We start from the raw sequence: 19,748 nt of genomic DNA, 5'->3' as shown, positions 1-19,748 counted from the left end.
GGCTATTTAAATAAATATCCAACAGGGTTTCTAAACCTCAGAACTATTTACATTTTGGGGAGGACAATTCTTTGCTGTGAGGACTGTCCTGGGCATTGTAGGGTGGTTAGCACCATCCCCGGCCTCTGCTCTACTCACAAGGTCCTGAGAATAATGACGACCAAAAATGTCTCCAGACATGGCCAAATGTTCCCTCAGGGGCCAAATTGTCTCTGGTTGAGAACCACTGTTCTGTATCAAACCCATTTTAAGGTGAGTTCTTGTGGCTTATCACACTGTTTTTCTTAAATTGAGACTGTCATGTTAAGGTAGCTTAAAAACAACCAGCACTATGCTGAAGGGGGAGGCGGGAGAGATTGAGGTGCAGCTGCAGCTCTGGACCATGGACCTTGAACCCTCAGTGTCAGTTCTGACCAGTTCTGTATCCATGAGAGCTTGGAATGCAGCCCCCGCCATATCCTGTAGAAACCAACAACATAAGAGGAAATGCTTGTGGGTGATGGAGAGGTGAATCCCGCTCTTCTAACCCTGAACTCACCTCATCTGGTGGGTGCCGGACTTTCTGTAGATATTTTTTTAGCACTTCCTCTGGGGTTTTACCTGCAGAGACAGGAGGTTCAGTGGGCCACCAAGGCAGAGGTAAGAGATCAAACAGCCTTGTCGTGCTAGACATGGTAGAGGGGGAAGTTATCAGGCAAGTTAAAAGCAAAAAGGGGAGGAATTCCCTCTGCAATTTAAGTTAAGAACATGGAAGAGAGTATGGATTGTGGAAAAGCTAGTGAGATGGTTTGACGAGAAGGCTTTATTTCTTGCAGTCCCTTTTCTGACATCTCTCTGCCTATTTTCAACAAACCACTTTTTTAATTGAGAAGAGTTGAGTGGGTTTCTCTTCCTTATAATCAAATGATTTGATAACAGCACTTTGCACTCTTACACATTAAATAGATGTTAGGCAGTCTTACCACCTTCATTTTACAATTTGCTAAGTGTAGTCTCAATTTATAATGTGGTGTCAAAGTGTGATTATTTTTATGGGAAACAAGGAAGTTATGACCCACGACTCCAGAACAATCTTTCCTGGCTGTGGATGGCACTGTCACTGCCAGCCAGCACAGTCCTGCAGCAGGGGAAGGGTGATCCTCTCGGAAGCATCCTGATGGGCTGCAATGATTTAGGGATTTTTTTCGGGGGACTGGACTCTTAAAAGGTAGCCCAACCTGAAGGTAGAGGATGGGATGATATAACCTGAAAAATGATCAGTGCTACCTTGGGCCACTCCCTTAATTTCTCTAAGCTTCTGTTTTCTCACCTATGAAATGGGGATGAGCAATAGCACTACCTCAAAGGGTTGCTTTGACAATTGAATGAGCAAATGGATGTACTGCCCTTTAGCTCTCTGCCAGATAAGGGCCCGATATGCACTATTAATAATAACAGGAAGAGTGGGAAAGTGTAAAATGCTGTTATTTCCGATAAGACTATGAGCAAGGCAATTGAGCTCATTTAAGCAGGGAAATCTTGACGGACTGGAAAAGTAGGACAAGGGTTTGAGGAAGTGGATCATGCAACAGCCAAAAGCTTCGATGCAGGCCCTTTCCTCCAGTTGCCCTGCTTCTCTTGTAAGAATTAAGCTCTAGTAATTAAGAGCCTATTTCTTGCCAGGCCCTGGGCTAAGTGCAACACACACATGATCCAATTTAAACTTCACAAGCCTGCAAGATTGGGGCTTAGGGAGATGGTCAAATTTAACAACTAATGCCAGTGACCAGAAAGACAAGCCACAGAGCTAAGCTGGGGTCCTGCAGTGCTAGGAGGGTACAGATATTGACCCCTTATTTGCCGGATTGCGTGCAGGTAGGAGGGGGTTCCTAAAGGAGGATTTCAGAGCATCTGTAGGTTCTAGGGGGACACAGGACAGGGACTACTTCCTAACTGTCATGGATGCATTCCAGGATATACCTGCTGGATACCAGTTATACCAGTTGTGACTATTTTTACTTCATTATAAAAATGAGAAAATAGGGGCTCCATGTGGTCACACAACTTGCAAGAAACAAAGGTACGATTTGAATCCAGTCTGTTTTGGTTCCAATGCCAAAGTCATCTTTCTCTTCTAACATATTTTCTTTGTACCACGCCTTATATTTTTATGTTTCTATACTTTTGCATTGTATATTTTTATTTCTCAAGGTGTTTCCATCTGATCCATACACATCAGCTGTGGTATAATCGTCAAGATTTACTGGTTAGGCCCACTTACAGATGCAGAAATTGAGGCACAGAGGGTGAAGCCGTGGCTATGACCCTTGGAGGTTGAGGCAGACTCAGGGCTGACAGCCAAGTCTTTGACTCTCAGTACCCCACGAGACAAGAGGCTGGTACCTTTCTTGGCTTGTTTTTTGGTGGTCTTGCGGCTTGTGTTGGAAACCCCTGGGATGGATTTTATTTCACTCTTGCTGACGGGGGGTGGGTGTAGGACCAGCTTTGGTGGCCTGGTGAGACACACAGGCAGCCCCGCTGCACTCATGAGGATCCCAGTGATTCCTGGAAGGGGCAGGGCATGGGTGAGGAAAGACTGGAGACTTAGCTCTCAACATTCCCCAAATTCCTCTTTCCCCATTAACCTACTCTCCTCCTTTCCAGCAGAAAGTTCTCATAATTCCTGGATTCTCTACCCTGTACTTTCCCCAGAAACTTATTCATTCACTCACTTATCTTCAATTGCATGCTTTCCTTTTAGTAATCAGTTCTCTTCCAAACTCTTCATACCCTTCCCATGCAATTCCTAAAATCACCATTTGCTTTCATTAATATCCAGATTCTCTCCTTTTTTTCCACAAATGCTCACGACCTATTTTATCACTCTGATTTCTCTACCTTAACCCAGAGCATCCTGGGGTTTCTCTTACCTGCCAAGGCAGGGTTGACAGGACTGGACCCATTTAGGTTCTTCACTGGGACTGTGGGGACCCTGTGAAAGGAAAGAGCACATACAATGTCATTTTGACACGTGGAACAAAATGGACCAGTATTTAATTCTAATAAAATGCAGTTAAGTGCTTAACACAGCAGACAGCAGGAAGTGACATCTTCAAAACCTAAGTCAGGCCATGTCACGCCACCACTCAGAACCTCAGAACTATGTCAGTTAAAGTCCTAGCAAGGCCTACAGAGCCCAGCACGATCTGCCAACACTGCCACCCAGCTTCTCTTATTCATCTTGCTTCCTCTCATATCACTCAGCTCTCAAGGAGCCAGGTGCACTCCTGCCTCAGAGCCTTTGCATATGCTGTTCCCTGTACCCAAAATGCCCTTCCACCAGACAACTGCTTAGTTTCCTCCTACAACTCCTTCAGTCCTGGCTTAAATCCTACCTATCAGGTGAGGTTCCTGAGACCATAGTATTGAATATTGCTACCTACCCCTCCATCCCACGCCAGGACTCCTGCTCTACTCAGGATCCTTTAAAAGAAATTATTGCTTATTATGCCCCCTTCTAGAATCTAGGCTCTACAAAGGGCAAAATATCTTTGTCTGTTTTTTTCAGAGCCAGGCACTAGTAGGCATTCAATTGATATTTGTTGAAGGATGAAAAAACAAAGAAGCAAGTTCAAACCAGGGTGTACAAAAGAGTCACCTAAGATGTTTTTAGAAGGACAGGGTCCCAGATCCAGACCAGAATATCCACCTGTGGAGCACGAGAAGCTGCATTTCCCAAAGCTCCTGAGAGGCTGCAGATGTAGCAATCCCCAGCCTAACATTTGGAACCACTGCTAGAACAGCTGTCACTTCTCCTTTTCCCTGAGACATACATAAATATTAGGCAAAGCCTCCTCCCCTTTCTGTCCTTCTCCCCAGCAACTCCAGCCAGGCTGGAGAGGAGATGGCACAGCTGCCTGGGAAAGGCGCGGCCCTCCCACAGCGCTGACTTGGAAAATATGGGACACATGGGTCTGGGTCTTGCGCCATCCTCTCTGCCACCCACACTCCTGCAGCTGGGCTTGGAGAGGCTAATGGACCCGGTCACAGATGACTCCAGGAGGCAGACAGCCTGCAAAGCCAACAGCTCTGCTGTGGGGGCAGAATGGTGCTGGGAAAGCAAGAGGAGGAAAAAAAGAATATTTATGTATTGATTTATCCATCCAAAAAGTGTTTATTGAGCCCTACTTTGTGTTGTTTGCTATTCCCGATGCTGGGGGTCAGCAGTGAACACATGGCTCATGGCCCTTCTTCACTCACATGTTACAGTTACCAACATGCACAGAGCTCACCTCCTCCCAACAGTGGCTCCAACTGCTCACAGCATATAAACCTGTCTGATCCTTCCAACATCCTATGCAAGAGGTGCAGTCATTAACACCATTTTAGAGACAACTATATTGAGGCACAGAGAGGTTAAGGAAACTTGGTAAGATCACACAGCTAAGCCAGAAAATCTGGCACCACAGCCCATTTACTATGCCAGGCTCTTGTGTTTACGTAATCCTTATAACATCCCACACTGCAAACATAGACCAGAAACTCAGAGAGCGTAATGAATAAACCCACCACTAGGAATGGGGAAAGCTGCAACGGGACCTCCATGCCAAGCAGTGGGGTCTGTCTCTGCCCCTCATCCTTGTAAGGGAGGTTCTTCCCCAGCTCTAACCTACTTTGAGCCTGCCTGGGGCTCTGTCCCTTCCCAGGGATGATGACATGTGCACCAATGCTGGGAGATGGATGTGAAAGAACAGATGTGGGAATGGGAATGTTTGTGTCTCACCAGGCCACCCAAAGCCGCTTTTCTTCTGAAACTGTCCCCAGGATAAATCAAACCAGGATGGGAGGATTGAGGAGAAAGCTGAATACAAAACAAGGGCCACTGGGCCAAGAAAAGAAGAATGGACTTGTTTCTGGACTCTGTGACCTGCTCCCCAGGGCCAGGCATGGTATGGTGGATGGGCAGTCCGGAAAATCAGGTTCAAGTCCCATCCCTGCCAGGAGTTTCTCGCTAAGGTAGTTAACTTTTCTGAGCCTCAATTTCCCCATCTGTAAAACTGTGAGGGTCTTGGGTTAGAAGACGCTACGGAAACGGGCTGACAACTTCCCACCAATATCTGAGAACAAAATGGCCACCCAAGCCCTGAGTCCTCCACTTATGGCCGATTCTCCTCGCCCAGCCCTTTCTGGAGAGGTTTGGGGAAAAGACCCGGCTTCCTGTGTCCTGCTCCCAGCTCCCCAGCAGGGGGCAGCACTCAGAACCCAGACCTGCACCTACCTTCTCCCTCGCCATCTTCAGAGCCCCCACTCCAGCTGATAAGTAGCTGTGATCTGGGTGACAAAAGCCACCTTTGTTCCCATAAACTGGACTGGCAGGTTTCCACACCCAATCTGGCCAACCAGGAAATAATCCAATCCCCAGAACACCACACATTTCAGGCAGCTCAAGAACTCAGGGGCAAGATGTGGAGAGAGGGAGGGAAGGGCCCGCATGTGGACCTGGGACACACAAGAAGACTGTGGGTTCAACAGGTGGGAGAGATACATGTCCCTGCCACTTGAGGAGAGGAATGACATGGCGGGTAGGCTTGTCACTGGGCTCTGGGAAGGAGGAGTCTGGGGAGAAGGGGTATATTTGCTTGTGAAATCCAGAACCGTGTAATGGAAGGAGCTCTGCACTGGAGTCAGGGAGTCTTTGTTTTAGCCCCGCTCAGCACCGACCTGCTTTGCCTTTGGGAGAGCCGCACAGCCTCTCTGCGTTTTGTTGACCATATCTAAGTTACCACAGCCGTGAACTGGGCATCCTAAATGTCTGCTCCATGGGGTCCCTGTGAGGATTTAGGAACTAGGTCAACTAACTGTAAACAGCTGAACCCTGTGCAAGTTTGCGTGACTGTTTATGCTTTTACCTCCCAAGTATAAAAGGGGCATTGGGCTGAATAAAGACGTTTTCTGCTCTAATATTCCAATTTTCTGATTCTCGAGGTCATGGGTATCCAGCATAAAGTTGAGTGCTGGGCAGTACTTGAGACGGTTGATCTCACCTCCCCCACTATTACTGGTTAAACCTTGGAGAACAGCCCATGAAGTCCCAGCTGGTCACACCCTTTTGGGGCCCCAGCTTCAAAAGCCTGAGCTCTCCTAGAAAACTGCAACCCAATGGCAGGCATGCATCTCACATCCTTCAGGCAACTCCATCAGCCAAAACTGTCTGTCCTAACCACTTCTTGGCCAATCATAAGACACCCCCTGCCCCCATTCAGTTGGCCTGTTCCCTGATATGGAGGGTCTTTTGTTTCTGTCGCTAAAACATAAAACTAAGACAAGAGAAGAGAGCTGGCAAGGTGGCAGAGAAAGGAGTTTTGAGGGAGGGAGTATATCTCTGCAGTCACCATGACGAGCAGCAGTGTTTTTCTCGGAGTTATGCACCAGTCCAGGAATCCTCCAGCAGGACAAGGATCTTGTCTCTACGGCAACTGAGGCCTAGCTGGAGACAGAGAATCCTCAGCTCTAGAGGAGGGGGCTAGAGGGGTGACGCTTGCCTCCACTGCACAGCCCCCTTCTTGCTTCCCTTTAGAAAACCCCTGCTTCTGTCTCTGAATAATTCACAGGATCTTTTGTTCCTGCCCCCAAACCTTTCTCTTCATCCCACTCCTCCCGCCCTCCCTGGTCTTCCTTTTTCCGTGGGAAAGTTGCTGGAAGAGGTCATGGGCAGAGAGAGGAGGGGGAAAGGGGCCCTGCAACGACAGAAGGTCGATGGCAATGCCAGACAAAGGGAATAAACACGCTAATTAAATGGTCAAGAAAGGCTGGAGGAGAAGATGGGATTGGGGGTGAGGGAGGTGGTAAGAGGTGAAAAGCAAAGGTCTGGAAGATCGAGAGGAGTAGGCAGGGGCCTCCCTCATCAGGAAAACAGAGTAGAGAGAGAGAAAAAAAAAAAAACTTGTTTCTATAGCCCTTTTGAAACTGTACTGCTCAGACCTCCACCCATTCTCTAGCCCCAATTCTATTAGCGGGCAGAGGAAATAAAGAAGATAGATAAAGCTGCTGACTCCACTCCCTCATCGAGATTCAAAGCCACCTGGGTGCCTCTCCCTCAGTGATGGCAATGAAGTCACTTGGCATTTGTCAAGGGCACCAGAGACAAGGTGGGATGTCAGACCCTACTCAGCTTTGACTTCAACTACATGGACACCTGTTAACAATAATAACAGCAATCACAATGACAGCAGCCTATACTGACTGAACTCTTATTATGTGTCAAGCACTGTGCTAAGTCTATACACTTAGTATGTCATTTGAACCTCAAGACAACTGTAAAAGGAAGTTACTATTACTATCCCATCTTACAGATGAGGAAACTGAAGACAGAGGATGCAAATCTTGCCCCAACTGACACAGCAAGGCACTTGGGTTCAAGCCCAGACAGTCCTAGTTTCTGGAGGACGGGTTCTTACCCAGCACAGGAGCCTCCCTCCTCCATGCTAGCAATCACCCTGGAACTCTGTTAGAGGCCCCCAGGATGGTGCTGTGTGAAATCGGGGAGAAATTAAGCAGCAGCAAGGTTTAGCCATCCATTCTCTGCTCCCAAATACTTCTGCCATCTCAGGGGAAGTCATGAAAATCTCATGCGTCTCACCAGCATTTTGCCTTTTATAAACTGCCTTTGTGTACAATGAGGAGCTAGGCTTTAGCCAAAAGAACAGTGGATCAGGAGGCCAAAACCTGGGTTCCAACCCCTATCGCATAACACATGAGCTCTGTTTCTCCTTGGGAAATCAATTCTGAGCAGGATGTCTGTGCTTAACACTTAGATCACAGAGTAAGAGAATGCACTGCCAAGGGGCCAACTCCCTTAGTGGAGGTTTTCACGATAACTCCATGCAGTAGGTAAGGCCACTGGATCTTGCAAAGATTCTGTGGCTCACCCCAGTGACAGAGGTAGGAGTAGGGGCTGGGCCTCTGGATTTCCAACTCGGCACCCTTCCCACTCTGTGGTGTACCCTCCTTCATTCCTCCTCCCAGTGCCAAACCTCTGTGTGCAGGGACCCAGCTGAGTACCAAAACCACCTTCTTAGAGCAGCCTGGACTTTCAGACTTAGGCACCCAATGCAATTGAAAACCATCCTGATCAGCTGGGATCAGGGGCCACAGGCAGAGCCAGGCCTCTCTGGAGACAGGGAAGATTGGGTGGCTGTGAGATGCTAAGAAACCAGGGGCTGGCAGGCAAAGGTTGCAGCCACCATATGGATCTGGGTCACTTCGATTTTATGATCAGGAAAATCAAGAACATAAAAACCAATACAAACAGGACCTACAGCATCAACAGGTTGTCACAGAAATAACTGAGACAATGTATGGAAAGTGCCTGGCACATAATAAGTCATCACTAAAAATAGGCCGGTATTCCAATTTGGAGTCACCTCTCTGGCTTCCAGAGAGACTACGGGAAAGAAACTCTCATTTTGCACCTACTGAATGCTGGGCATTGTGGTAGGTACTTGGTAGAAGAGGAGCACAGCAGAGTCAGAATCTGGGCTCTAGTGTCAGATGTCCTAAAGTCTGAATCCCATTCTCTGCCAATGATTAGCTATGTACCCTTGAACAAGCGAACATCTACTGTCTTCATCTGTAAATGGGATAATGCCTACTTGCCTAATTCATAGAGTTGTTGCAAGGATTAAATGAGACGATAAAGCCCCAAACTACAATATAGTGGGAGTTCAATTAATGTTATTAATGTTGCCTATTATTGCTTAGTAGGCACAATCTCATTCTGTCACCCAAGCTGGAGTGTAGTGGTACAATAATAGCTCACTGCAGCCTTGACCTCCTGGGCTCAAGAGATCCTCCAGCGTCAGCCTCCCAAAGTGCTGGGATTACAGGTATGAACCACCACGCCTGGCCACAATCTTCTTTAAGCCTCACAGCCACCCTAACAGGTGTATTACTGCCAGCATTTACAGATGAGAAAGTTAGGACTCCATGACGTTAGGTATCTGGTCCTAAATCATATGGCTAGGAAGGGCCAAAGTCTCAACCAGAGTCCAGATCAGAGGCCAAGCATCAAACCCTCCCTTATCCACCACACCTGCAGCCAGGTGCACCACCTTCACCTGCAGCCAGGGGTCAGCACAAGATGAGACGCTTAAGTCTTGGCAGCCCCTCCTTCTTCTGATCCAGAAGATCTGCTGTAGCCTATCTCTACCCTGAGTAAATGCTCTGAGGCAGCTGTGGAAGCACTTACCCAGAGGCGATCAGCACCCGGGACTGGGCAATGGCCAGTCGCTGCAGGTTGGTACGATTCAAGGTGGCCAGGGCCACCCTTCCGGTCTTGCTGTTGGGTCCTGGGGGACTGGCAGGAGAGCCCATGGTTGTCCCAGTGGGCATGCTGGAGGCTTGTCTCCGGATCACCTGCGATGGGGTGGTCTTCAGTGGGCCTCGAATGGTGCCTGTGCTGTCCAGTGGCTTGGCCCCAGAGCCTGGCGGTGGGGGTAGCTTGACCACTCCAGGAGGCGGCATGTTCTTGCGGGTCACTGGCAGCTGTAGGGGCCCAGTGCTGCCATTGACCACGGCTGCCTTAACACTCATCACCAAGACACACTGGGGACAGGAGCAGGGGGACATGGGGGGCGAGGTGGCTGGCCCAGGGCTGACTGGCCAGGACTGAGCCTTAGGCAAGGTCCCTGTGACCATGGGGTAGATGAGGTCGAGGCGCCGGCGGACGCGGCGTTGGCGCTGGGTCTGACGGTTGATCTGGCCCATGGTGTTGAAGTCAATGACGTAGCTAAAGCCAATGGAAGTGAGGTCGATCCAGGGGTGCTGCTTCTCATAGGCATGCTGGATGGTGATGCCCACTTCCATGTCGTAGGGCGTCCAGGAGCCATTGTCGTTCTCCCACTCCCACACCACGCCCTTCCCAGGGGCCGAGGAGGGGTCGTAGTAGTTGCGGCGAACTGGGCGGAGAGTTCCTGCCAGGGTGGGATAGGGGAGAGGTCAGAGTCAGCATGCAATTACACTGAGTGGCATGACATTAACAAGTCATGCCATTGCCATAATGGCAAACATGAAACAAGTCCTACTGTGTACTGGGCATGACACTGCCTGAAGTGCCAGCTTTGAATGAAACTCATTTCTCCCTTTAAGATGTCTATAGTCCAACCAGGGTAGAAGCAGATGAGTTACAGCATGAAGGATATGGGTGGCAGTGTAAGGTAAGGTAGCAGAAAGACTGCCTCCTGGTTTGCAGTCGGGACATCTTGGTTTGCAGACAAATTCATTCCATTTACTAGCTAATATAGAACCTCTCAGCCTCCCTTTCCCTCCTGGGAAACAGGATAACTCCTTCCTAGAGTTTTTGCACAAACTAAATATGACTCACTTATTTATTCAGCAAATATGTATTTGTACATGCGAGGTTCTGGATTTCATGTGAACCCTATGAATGCGCTAAGGCATGTAAAGCCCTTGACACACAGTAGGTGCTCATAATGATCATATTCCTTCTCCTCTGTTCCTCTAAATGCTCTTGTGCCAAGGGTCATGAGGAAAAGAATACAGGGCTGTGGAAGCCTAGAGGACTGAGGGAAGACTCTGCCTCCATGCAGGAAGGCTGCCCAGAAGTGGCTGTGAGGGAGCTGGATCTCTATACATTTATGAATGCTGTCCAAAAAAAAAATGGTGTGTTACTATGAGAAGAAGGGAAATCAGGTTGGGAGAACTCTCTCATATTTCCCAACATTAAATCTTATATCAGTAGCAAAAGTAACATTCTCAATGGTCATGAGAATAATTTTATATTTATCTGATGTCTTTCTTTAAGAAGCTAAAACCCTCCTAAAGATAGGATTGTCTTAATTTTCAGAGTCTCACTTTGGGGCCGGGAAGAGGTCAGGGTTATTACAGGGTAATGGTACAGCAGATATGAACTGGCAGGACTGTAAGGGAACTGAACCTGTAACTGTTGCCTCTTTCTCCCTCACTCAAAACCTGAATCCTGACTCATCCTCAACCAGGGCTCATTTCATGGTATCAACATTAAGGCTAAAGATGTCTAGCTCAGGGCAGGGTGGGGAGGTCGGGGAGGGCCCCTGGGATGCTGGAATCTCTGCATCTGTCAGCTTAAGCTCTATCCATCAAAGTGGTGAGAAAAGGCTGCCTTCACCAGCCTCTGACCCACCCCTCCTTCAACCCAGAGGGATACACCAAGACTGGGGACAGAATCCCATTCAAGGGGGGAAGAAAAGAAACAATGGCTATTCAGGCCTTTGCCAGGGTCATAACCTGCCCCCCACCCCATCTCCAAGCTCCTTAATGACCCAAAACATCAACATTCAGAGGCACAAGGGAGAAGCAGAACAATCCCCTATTCATCACCAGGGCCTCTGCTGGGGAACATGGGGGTATCAGGATGGTGGGGGCAGGGGAGGGGGAGGCAATAGTTCCCTGGTTTGCCTCCATTTCCTTCCTAAGTGCACAGCTTGCTGGGGAACAAAGAGTATGGGCTTTGGGGCCAATAGGGGTGGTTTTGTCCCTTCCAGCTGTGTGATTAAGCCTCAGTTTCCTCATCTGTTTGGGTCCTGGGTAGTGACTTCAAAGGGTGGATTTGAGGATTAAATGAAGAAATGAATGCAAAACTCAAAAATAGCACCTGTCACCATGGCAAGAACTCAATGAAAATTGGTGATTATTTTTGTAATTTATTTTCTATTATATGTCTAAGCAGGATGGAGAAACCATGGAGAAGGTTTAGCTCAGGGTGTGTGAGGGTGTGTGTGTGTGTGTGTCTGTGTGTGTGTGTGTAGGGTGGTAGGGGGTGTAAGAAAGAGAGAGAGAAAAAGTTTCTATATAACTGACACAGGATTTTCTTCTCGGTCACTTTTCAAGCCAGGGACCTCTGGCTGGCAACACCCTGCCTGGGCCTCACTTGGCCACACAACCTGCTGCAGGAGATGGCAAGAGATGACTCGCCCACTCTGCCCACCTGGGCCAAGTTTGGCTGCACACCAGTTCCTAAGTTCTTGTCCCACACCCAAGAAGAATGAGGATATGCTGACAATCGAAGAGTGAGCAAGGTGGGGAGTTTTATTGAGTGATGAAACAGCTTTCAGCAGAGAGGGGACCCAGGGGTGGTGCCCCTACCGAAAAGTGGGAAAGTCCCTGCAATGTGGCTGAGTCTGGGGCTTTTATAAGCTCAGAATAGGGGAGGGGCAGGCTGTAGGTAGTACTGGAAAAGGCAACATTTGATTGGTTAAAAGGCATTATTCAGAAAGAATCAATTGGGAAAGGGTACAAAAACAGGAACAGAAGTTCTCACTCTGGGTTGCGGGTTTTATCTTGGACCAGCAGTCCAGTCTTTCAGCCTTCAGGCTGTTTTTGGCTTGAAAGTGGGGTTTCACTGGGGACCTGCCCCTATCTGCCTAGTCATTTGGCTGCCTTCTGCTGCTCTCAAATTGGTATTTGCACAATCTTTATTACTTACAAAGCACCTCACATATCCCACGTAAATTTCATAGCAATCCTAGAAATACCTTTCACAGATGAGGAAATTAAGTTTAGAGAGTTTAAATGGCACTATTTTATATTCTCTCCAGGGTGGCAGGGACTGTGCAATTAACCCCCTCACAGATTTGCCTAAAAGACTTTTTTTTTTTTTTTTTAAAACACAATACTGTTATCAATCCTGGAGATGCCTGAGAGTTGTCCCAGAACTTCTGGAAACTATGCCATGGATCTTTAATATACCTTTCTAGGTTTGTCTTCCTCAGTCTCTGTGTTTTCTTCTATTCCTGCCTGACAGAGGCCCCTTTTATCCTCATGCATTCCCCCAGAGTTCCCTGACTCCCTTCCCCACAATTCGCTAGGTCCCTTCTACTGAAATGGCCTCCTTTGCCATTTTTACCTATTGAAATTCTCCTTACCATTCAGGTCTCAAGCCATTTTCCATCCATTTCTTAAAATGTTCTCCCAGCCCAGGCCCCACCCTCAGGAAGCCTGAGCTGTGTAGCTTGACTATGCTGATGTGCACCAATGTTTCAGCAACATTTTTCATACCATCCTGCCTTAAGTGGGTGCAGGAATGCCACTGTGGAGCTCTTTGCATTCTTAGTGCCTAATGCAGTGTCTGGCAGTTGCAAGGGCTCCAGAAACTGCTGTGACTGATTGAAGACTTCTGGCTGCTTTAATATTTAATCATTTATCACATATCCCTGAGCACTCATTAACTGCTATGGGGAATGCAGATTCAAGCATTCCTCAATTAGCTTTCAGTCTGAAACAGGGTTAGAAGACAAGTGTGTGAATGACTATTTATGAGGCAGAACGTATCACAAGAATGCCAACAAAATGCATGTTGGCAGGAAAATTGACCATGTCCCTTCCCTGCGTAAATCCCTTCCATGACTTCCCATTAGGTTGAAATCTAAATCCCCCCTACCCACCAACATACATGGCCCCCTCATAGCCTAACTGCCCACATTTCAGCTACACTGGCCTTCAATCTCTCCTCATTGCCAGGCTTCTCTGATTCTGGGCCTCTTCACAATGCTGGTTCCTCCCCAAAACTCTGGCATCTTTTCCATAGCTCTTCCCACAGGAAGAGTTTATTTCTTCAAGGAGGCCCCCTGGGCAGTCCTGGACAGGTGAAATTCTTGTTCCTTTTAAAAAATTTTTAATAGCATTCATCTCAATGTGCAGTTACATATGTATTTGTGTGGCTAATTTGATGAATATCTGTCCCCTTCACTAGAGAGTGAGTACCATGAGAGTGGGCATCAAGGTATGTGCTCATGGCTGTATTCTCTATGCCTGCATGTCCTAGGCACTCCAAAATATTGATTCAATAAATGAAGTAATGATGGTTTGGAAAGCATTTCAAGGTGTGGAGAATGTTTTAAGAAATGAATAACAAATGGCATGGACTCGTATAACAAAAAGAATTTTGAGAGGTAAAAATGGCAAAGGACAGTGTTTCAGAAGAAGGGACCTCAAGGCTAGCTGGGGGGGTGAAGGGTGTCAGAGAACTCTAAAGGAATGCATGAGGATAGAGGTAGCCTCTGTTTGGCAGATTGGAGGGAAATATAAGGCATAGAAGAAGACAATCCTGGAAAGATATGTTAGAGCCAGAGAGGGTATGGAAGGTCTGAAATGTCAGACTATGATAGATTTAATTTGTAATCAATGAAGAGCCAGTGAAGTTTGTTAAGAAAAGAGGGGCAAGACCAGAGCCACTCTGTCCATTAGTTCCAGGTGAGTGGAGAGGTGTTGGCATAGAAAATGAAAAGAAGGTGACAAACTGGAGAGACCTTACAGAGAAAAAAATGGGTAAGACTTGATCATGAGTAGCTGAATGCTTTCCAAGTGAGGTTTGAGGATCGCCTCCGTCAGAATCTCCTGGGGTATGAATTGAATCAGCAGTGCCCTTGAGACCTACAGGCCAGCATCTCCAGGACCTGGGCATGGGAATCTGCATGTGAATGGCCACCTTGAGTGGTGCATGGGTACACTCAAATTTCAGCTGTTGGGCTACAGGGTCTATGTGCCTGTACCTATTAGGTGCCCAAATAAGATTCTAAATGACAGAATGAGTCAAAGAATCCTGGGTTTGGACCATGGGAAAGTGGTAAAATGGTGTCAGAGGGATGTCAAGAGGAAGAGCTGGTTTTGGAGGGAAAGTTGTTGAGTTCAATTCAACGCTACAGAGAGTCAGAGATAGCATGCAGACCTCAGAACCAAAGTGTTGAGACAATAGACATGGTGGGATTTTACTCGCTGATTATTTTCAGAGACCACCCTATTTTGGATGTGCTAGTTCTTGACTTTTCTAGAATCAGTATTATAAACCAGATAATCTGTGAAGTAACCCAAGGAAAGGGGCTCCAGTAGGATAGGGATTGAGGATGTTCATAAACTAAGGATGAAGAAGGAGAAAGAAAATCAGTTTTTTACAGATTTTCCACCTGCGTTACAAAGCACCCAAAACCTTTCAGCTTCTGGGAAGTGGAAGGCCATGCCTTCCAGGCATGCACTGAGGTCTCTGGGGCATGTTACACACATCTATGTAAGTGACTCACTGCCGTTAGGGCATGCGCTATGTCCAAGAAATCCCAGGCCGCTCTTACCAGCATCCCCCACGCCCACCAGAATTTTCCGTAAGGACAAAGAAATATTTGGATGCTCTATTATTGCTATATCTCACATGTCTGGAACAGTGACTGCGCTAAATAGTTGCTCCATAACTATTTACTGAATGAAGAAATAGGACATAGGGCACCTAATTCAGAATCTCGGCCCTGCCATTGACTAGCTGTAAACCCTTGAGCAACTTAATCACTTTCAATTTGTTTCCTTACTTATAAAATGGGGATAATAATAGGTTCTTCATAAGATTGTTGTGAGGATTAAATAAGATAGTGTGTGCAAGGTGCTTGGCATGATGCAGACACATGGTGCATCCTGCACATTGTAATTATCATGTGGTCATCATGATGCCTGCCTCCTCCACTTCTATGCTAACATAGGGTAGAGGGTTTTGTGGCGGGGCTAAAACTCAGCTTCTGTCAAATCATTTAATTCAGCCCACGCTCTTTCTCTCCATCTGACACTTCTCACCACTTTAAAAGACATAAAGAAGGCAAAACCTGCACAGAAAACTCGGAGCTGGAAAGAACGCTCCTTTACCCTGTGCTTATCAGTATCATCACTGGCACAGGGGCCAACCCATTCACCTGTTGATCTGCATGATGGGAGGAAAGAAAAAGAGGGAAAGAAGAAATCTTAAGGCTGCTCTTCATTCTAAAAAAAAAAAAAAAATGAGGCCTGACCATTTAGAGATTTGCTCAAGGTCACGGAGTAAACAGTGAGCCTGGAATGAGAGCCACAGTTGTTTGTCTCCACTCTCAGCCTGGATCTTCCTCATTCTGCTACTGAAAACCTGGAGTTGGTAGGGTCAGGCATGCTGAAAGGTACAGGGGAAAGTGATGCTGAAGTAAAGCTCTTCAGTCACTGCCCTACAACAGAAAAAGGACAACCCAGTCAAGGTAAATGATGGCAAGTGGAGAGGGGCCCACCGAAGCTTTTGGAAGTGGCCAAGAGCCAGTCCCATCTATCTCACCCCATCTCTACCCTTATTCCAGATTCTCTAGCCCAAAATGCCTAGAGGAGACTGGCATAGAATGCAAATAAGATCAGACCTCTAGGCAGTCTGGGGAAGGAGAAGGGCCCAGGGCAAACAGAGGCGGGCAGACGGGTGTCTGGGACCTCCCAGCCATCTCCCTGGAGACAGGCTGGATGAGGTCAGGAGCCCAGGCGAGTGGAGAGCCTGAGGACTCTCTCAGCAGCAGAGCAAGCAACTTCTAAAAAGACAAAGCTCTCATGTCAGGAAATGTCCCCATACAGAGGAGGCAACAAAAAAGGAGAGGAATCGCCTCTGGGCAGGGGACTTCCAGATCTCTTTTGTTTATGGGGATGTTTCTGGTTCCCAGCTTTGAATTATGGCTTAAGGATGGTGGGTAATTTAATTAAACATTGGGAGGGCTTGGCTGAGGTTGCCTGGGAGCCACTGGTTTAAAGTTCCTACCCTGTCATGGCCTCATCAATGAGATTGAGAGGAACTATGAGTGTGTTGGTGGAGAAGGGAGAGGAGGGGGCTCAGAGCTAAGAAACCCAGAGATTCTTCTATTCTTCTTTGACAAGCACCCTGACAGACCCAGCTTTTCTGGGAATTCAGCCCAGTGTCCGCAGCACCCAGCACAGGCCCTGGCGCACAGCAGAGAGGTATTCAGGATGGCTGACTGACTCTAGCAATGAGCGGATGAAACCACAGCAGTCTGATGATAAACACACCCTGAGGCAGCCTTTAAAATGATTCAGGGCAAGTTCTCTGCCTGAGGTTTAAAGTCCAGGGAGCACCAGCCTCTGACTAAATTGCTCACCACCAGGCAGTCCTCAGGTAAGAGTGATCAGACCTGGGAAACGTAGCTTCTTTCCTTCCACCCAGTTTTCTCTACAACTTCGCTTCTGTAGAAAGGGTCATGAACCTTTGTAGATACCTTGCCTATCCTAAGTACCCCCAAACACAGATTCCACCTTTGCCCTTTCCAAATGTGGGAAAGGGGCTGAGACGTTTCTGTCACAAGGGTGGTTTTCCAAATGCTGCAGAGATTTACTCTGAAATAGAAAAGCTAACACCTGCTTTTTTTTTTTTTTTTTTCAGGACTGGAATCCCCTGTCAGGTGCTTTAACTGCTGGTCTCTCTCTCTCTGGTCCCACCTCCGTGGCTCAGCTCCGCCCAACACACACCCCCTCCACCCTCACCTTCTGATGCCTCCACCCTCACCTCCACAACCTTTACCCAAGTTGCACAATGACATTCTCTCCCTCCCCCTCAGCCACACTTAATCCTCTTTCTCAATCTCCCCACATTCCTCTCTATTCTCTCCTCCTCCCAGTTTCCCTCAGCTCCACACAGGGTTGAAGCCCCTCCAGATTCTAACACTTCCAGAATCCTCTCCCCAGAAAGCTCTCCTCAATCAGCCAGTGTCTGCAGAGTCCTTGGCAAAGGGGTTGCTGGGAGTTATGGCTAAAGATGGGGACATGAGGGTGGAAAGATACCCCTTTCCCATGACAATCCTAATTAGCACACAGGATGTGGGGGCTTTCCAAGGAAGCAGAGAGACTCTGCTCAAACAGCTGTTCACTGGGGAGGGCCTTTCCGAGTCATCTTCTCTACTTCCTCCCCAGCACACCGGCCTCTCCAGGCTCCTCGGTTGCACTCTTGGGAAAGCCGAGCCAGAATTCCAGAAACAATGGCCCCCTCCCCACCTGTCACTGACGGAGGCAGAAACTCTTCCCGGGTCATCGATTAAGCAAGGACCGAGCAAAGAGAGTCAGTTTTGCTCTCCCTTGGGCAGCACCCCCACTCCCCACCCCCCAAGGCCCCATCCTGGAGGCTCCCTTCCTGGCTCTGACCTGGAAAGGCAGGTCAGCTGGGAAGCGGGTTTGTGCTGGCTACAGTGACAACTTGATTCTCATGAAAAGATAGGAGTTTGGCGCTCCAGGAGACCATGGGTTCCTTACAGGCTATGGTTTCAAGAGGAAGCCTGGGGACAGTTTCTCCTTAGGAATCTGCGTCCTCCTCCTCCGCAGACAAAGGGAGCGGCTTCCCTGCCATGCATTCCGAAGCCCCGAGCCTCCCCCTCCTCTCTCCATCTGCTCCGGCCTGTTGCTTCCGCGCATGTAGTGTGTAGCAGAGGCATTCGCCAATGCCGCGGCGTCCAGGGTACCCCAGCCCTAGTCTCTCCTCCCAGGGAGCCCGGCGCTTCCCTTACCCGACTGTAGCGAGAACCTCCGGGGAATCCCTTCTTCCTCCCCCAGTTCCCACACCCAGGACCCAGCTGCGGGGAGGCATCCCACACAGGAGACGCAGAGGCAGTGAGATCGGGGGTGAGGGGACGTGTGGCAAGCCCCAGCGTGCCTGAAGCAAAACAGGGTCAGGTCAGCCAAGGTGCCGGCCGCCACGGGATGAGGGCAGGAAGCCTTTGCGAAGGGCTGGGATTGCCTGTAGTCTGGGGCGGCCCTAGAATTTCTACATGGAAAGACTTAGGGCCACCAACTGCTGAAAAGCGGGGGCATGAAAGGGGTGGGGAGTGGATTGTTACCGACTAGGTTGAAGCTGGGTTTGCAAAACCACAACACTGATACTATTTGCATGGATGTATAAGGGGGAGGGAGGATCCTGCGAGGATCCAGCGGAGTGAATCGCCTCCCACCACCACCTCTTGGTGACACTGCTGCACAGAAGTGCCGACTAGGTGGCCAAGGTGGGTTCACAGGGAGGGAGGTACCTTGGCAGGTTGGGAAGGTGGGAGCAGGCGGGGCGGGGTCAGGGGCGGCTGGCTCACCCGTGTCTTGGCGGAACTGGTTCATGGACTGCAGGTCGATGATGTAGGGCGCGAGACGGCTGTCCACCTGGCCCAGCACCACGCTGCCCCCCGCGCGGGGGCCGGCGCGGACCACCGCCTCGATGTGGTGGCTCACCGCTGGGCTGTAGGGACGCCAGCGGCCGTGCTCGTTCAGCCATTCCCAGACCACCACGGCCGAGGTCAGGAGCATGGCGAGCCCGGGGCTGCGGCGCTGCGCGGCCCGCCTCCCGGGCCCCGAGCGCCCGACCTCCTCCGCTTCCTCCTGCGCCGCCGCCTCCGGGCCTCGACCGCGCCCCCTGCCCCGCGCCCCGCCGCCCCGGGCAGCCTCAGCTCCGGCCCATGGGCTCCTCCCCAGCCGTGCATCCACCGGGGCCGGGACACCGGGGCCGCCTGGCTGGGACTGCGCGCCGCCGCCGCCGCCGGGGTCCGCTGCTGCTGCCGCTGCTCCGTGGGGTCGAGTCGCTTCATGCAAATGCCCGGCTCTCTGCAAACAGGCCCCGCCTTGCAAAAGCCACTCGGCGGGCGCGCGGCCCGAGCCCCGGCGGCTGCGAGCTGAGGCTGACGGCGAGGCGAGGACCCAGCCCTCGCACCAGTTGCGCCTCGGGCTCTGCAGACGCCGGGGTGGGATCTCGCCGCACGGCCGCGCTCGGAATGGCACGCTCTGGTACCCTCCCCTCTCTCCCTCCCTCCCCACCCCTTCGCCGCACGAATTGCAGTCGCCGCCGCTGGGAGAGCTCCCCCTGCCTGTGGCTCTGCTCAGTTCCTTCCAGAATGAACCACCCCTCCCAAGCGGGGCGCTAAGGCAAACCCGCGCCCGCGTGTGTTTCCCTGGTTCCTTGATGCAGAGAA

The 19,748-nt window shown here is 49.6% G+C and overlaps 1 protein-coding gene across 1 annotated transcript in view; it reads right to left on the bottom strand.

The window, feature by feature from the left end:
• Positions 1-19,089, bottom strand: part of DTX4 (deltex E3 ubiquitin ligase 4) — a 35,960-nt gene extending 16,871 nt beyond the window's left edge. Inside the window, exons 1-5 of the mRNA XM_034932688.3 lie at positions 18,879-19,089; positions 9,227-9,950; positions 2,910-2,971; positions 2,383-2,544; positions 539-600 (exon numbers count right to left, since the gene is read on the bottom strand). Coding sequence (XP_034788579.3) covers positions 539-600; positions 2,383-2,544; positions 2,910-2,971; positions 9,227-9,950; positions 18,879-19,089 — 1,221 coding nt within the window. The remainder of the gene's footprint in view (positions 1-538; positions 601-2,382; positions 2,545-2,909; positions 2,972-9,226; positions 9,951-18,878) is intronic.
• Positions 19,090-19,748: the final 659 nt, after the last annotated feature.

The sequence above is a fragment of the Pan paniscus genome, chromosome 9 (genome assembly GCF_029289425.2).
Source record: "Pan paniscus chromosome 9, NHGRI_mPanPan1-v2.0_pri, whole genome shotgun sequence".
Lineage (NCBI taxonomy): Eukaryota > Metazoa > Chordata > Mammalia > Primates > Hominidae > Pan > Pan paniscus.
This window is presented reverse-complemented; position numbering and strand designations above follow the sequence as displayed.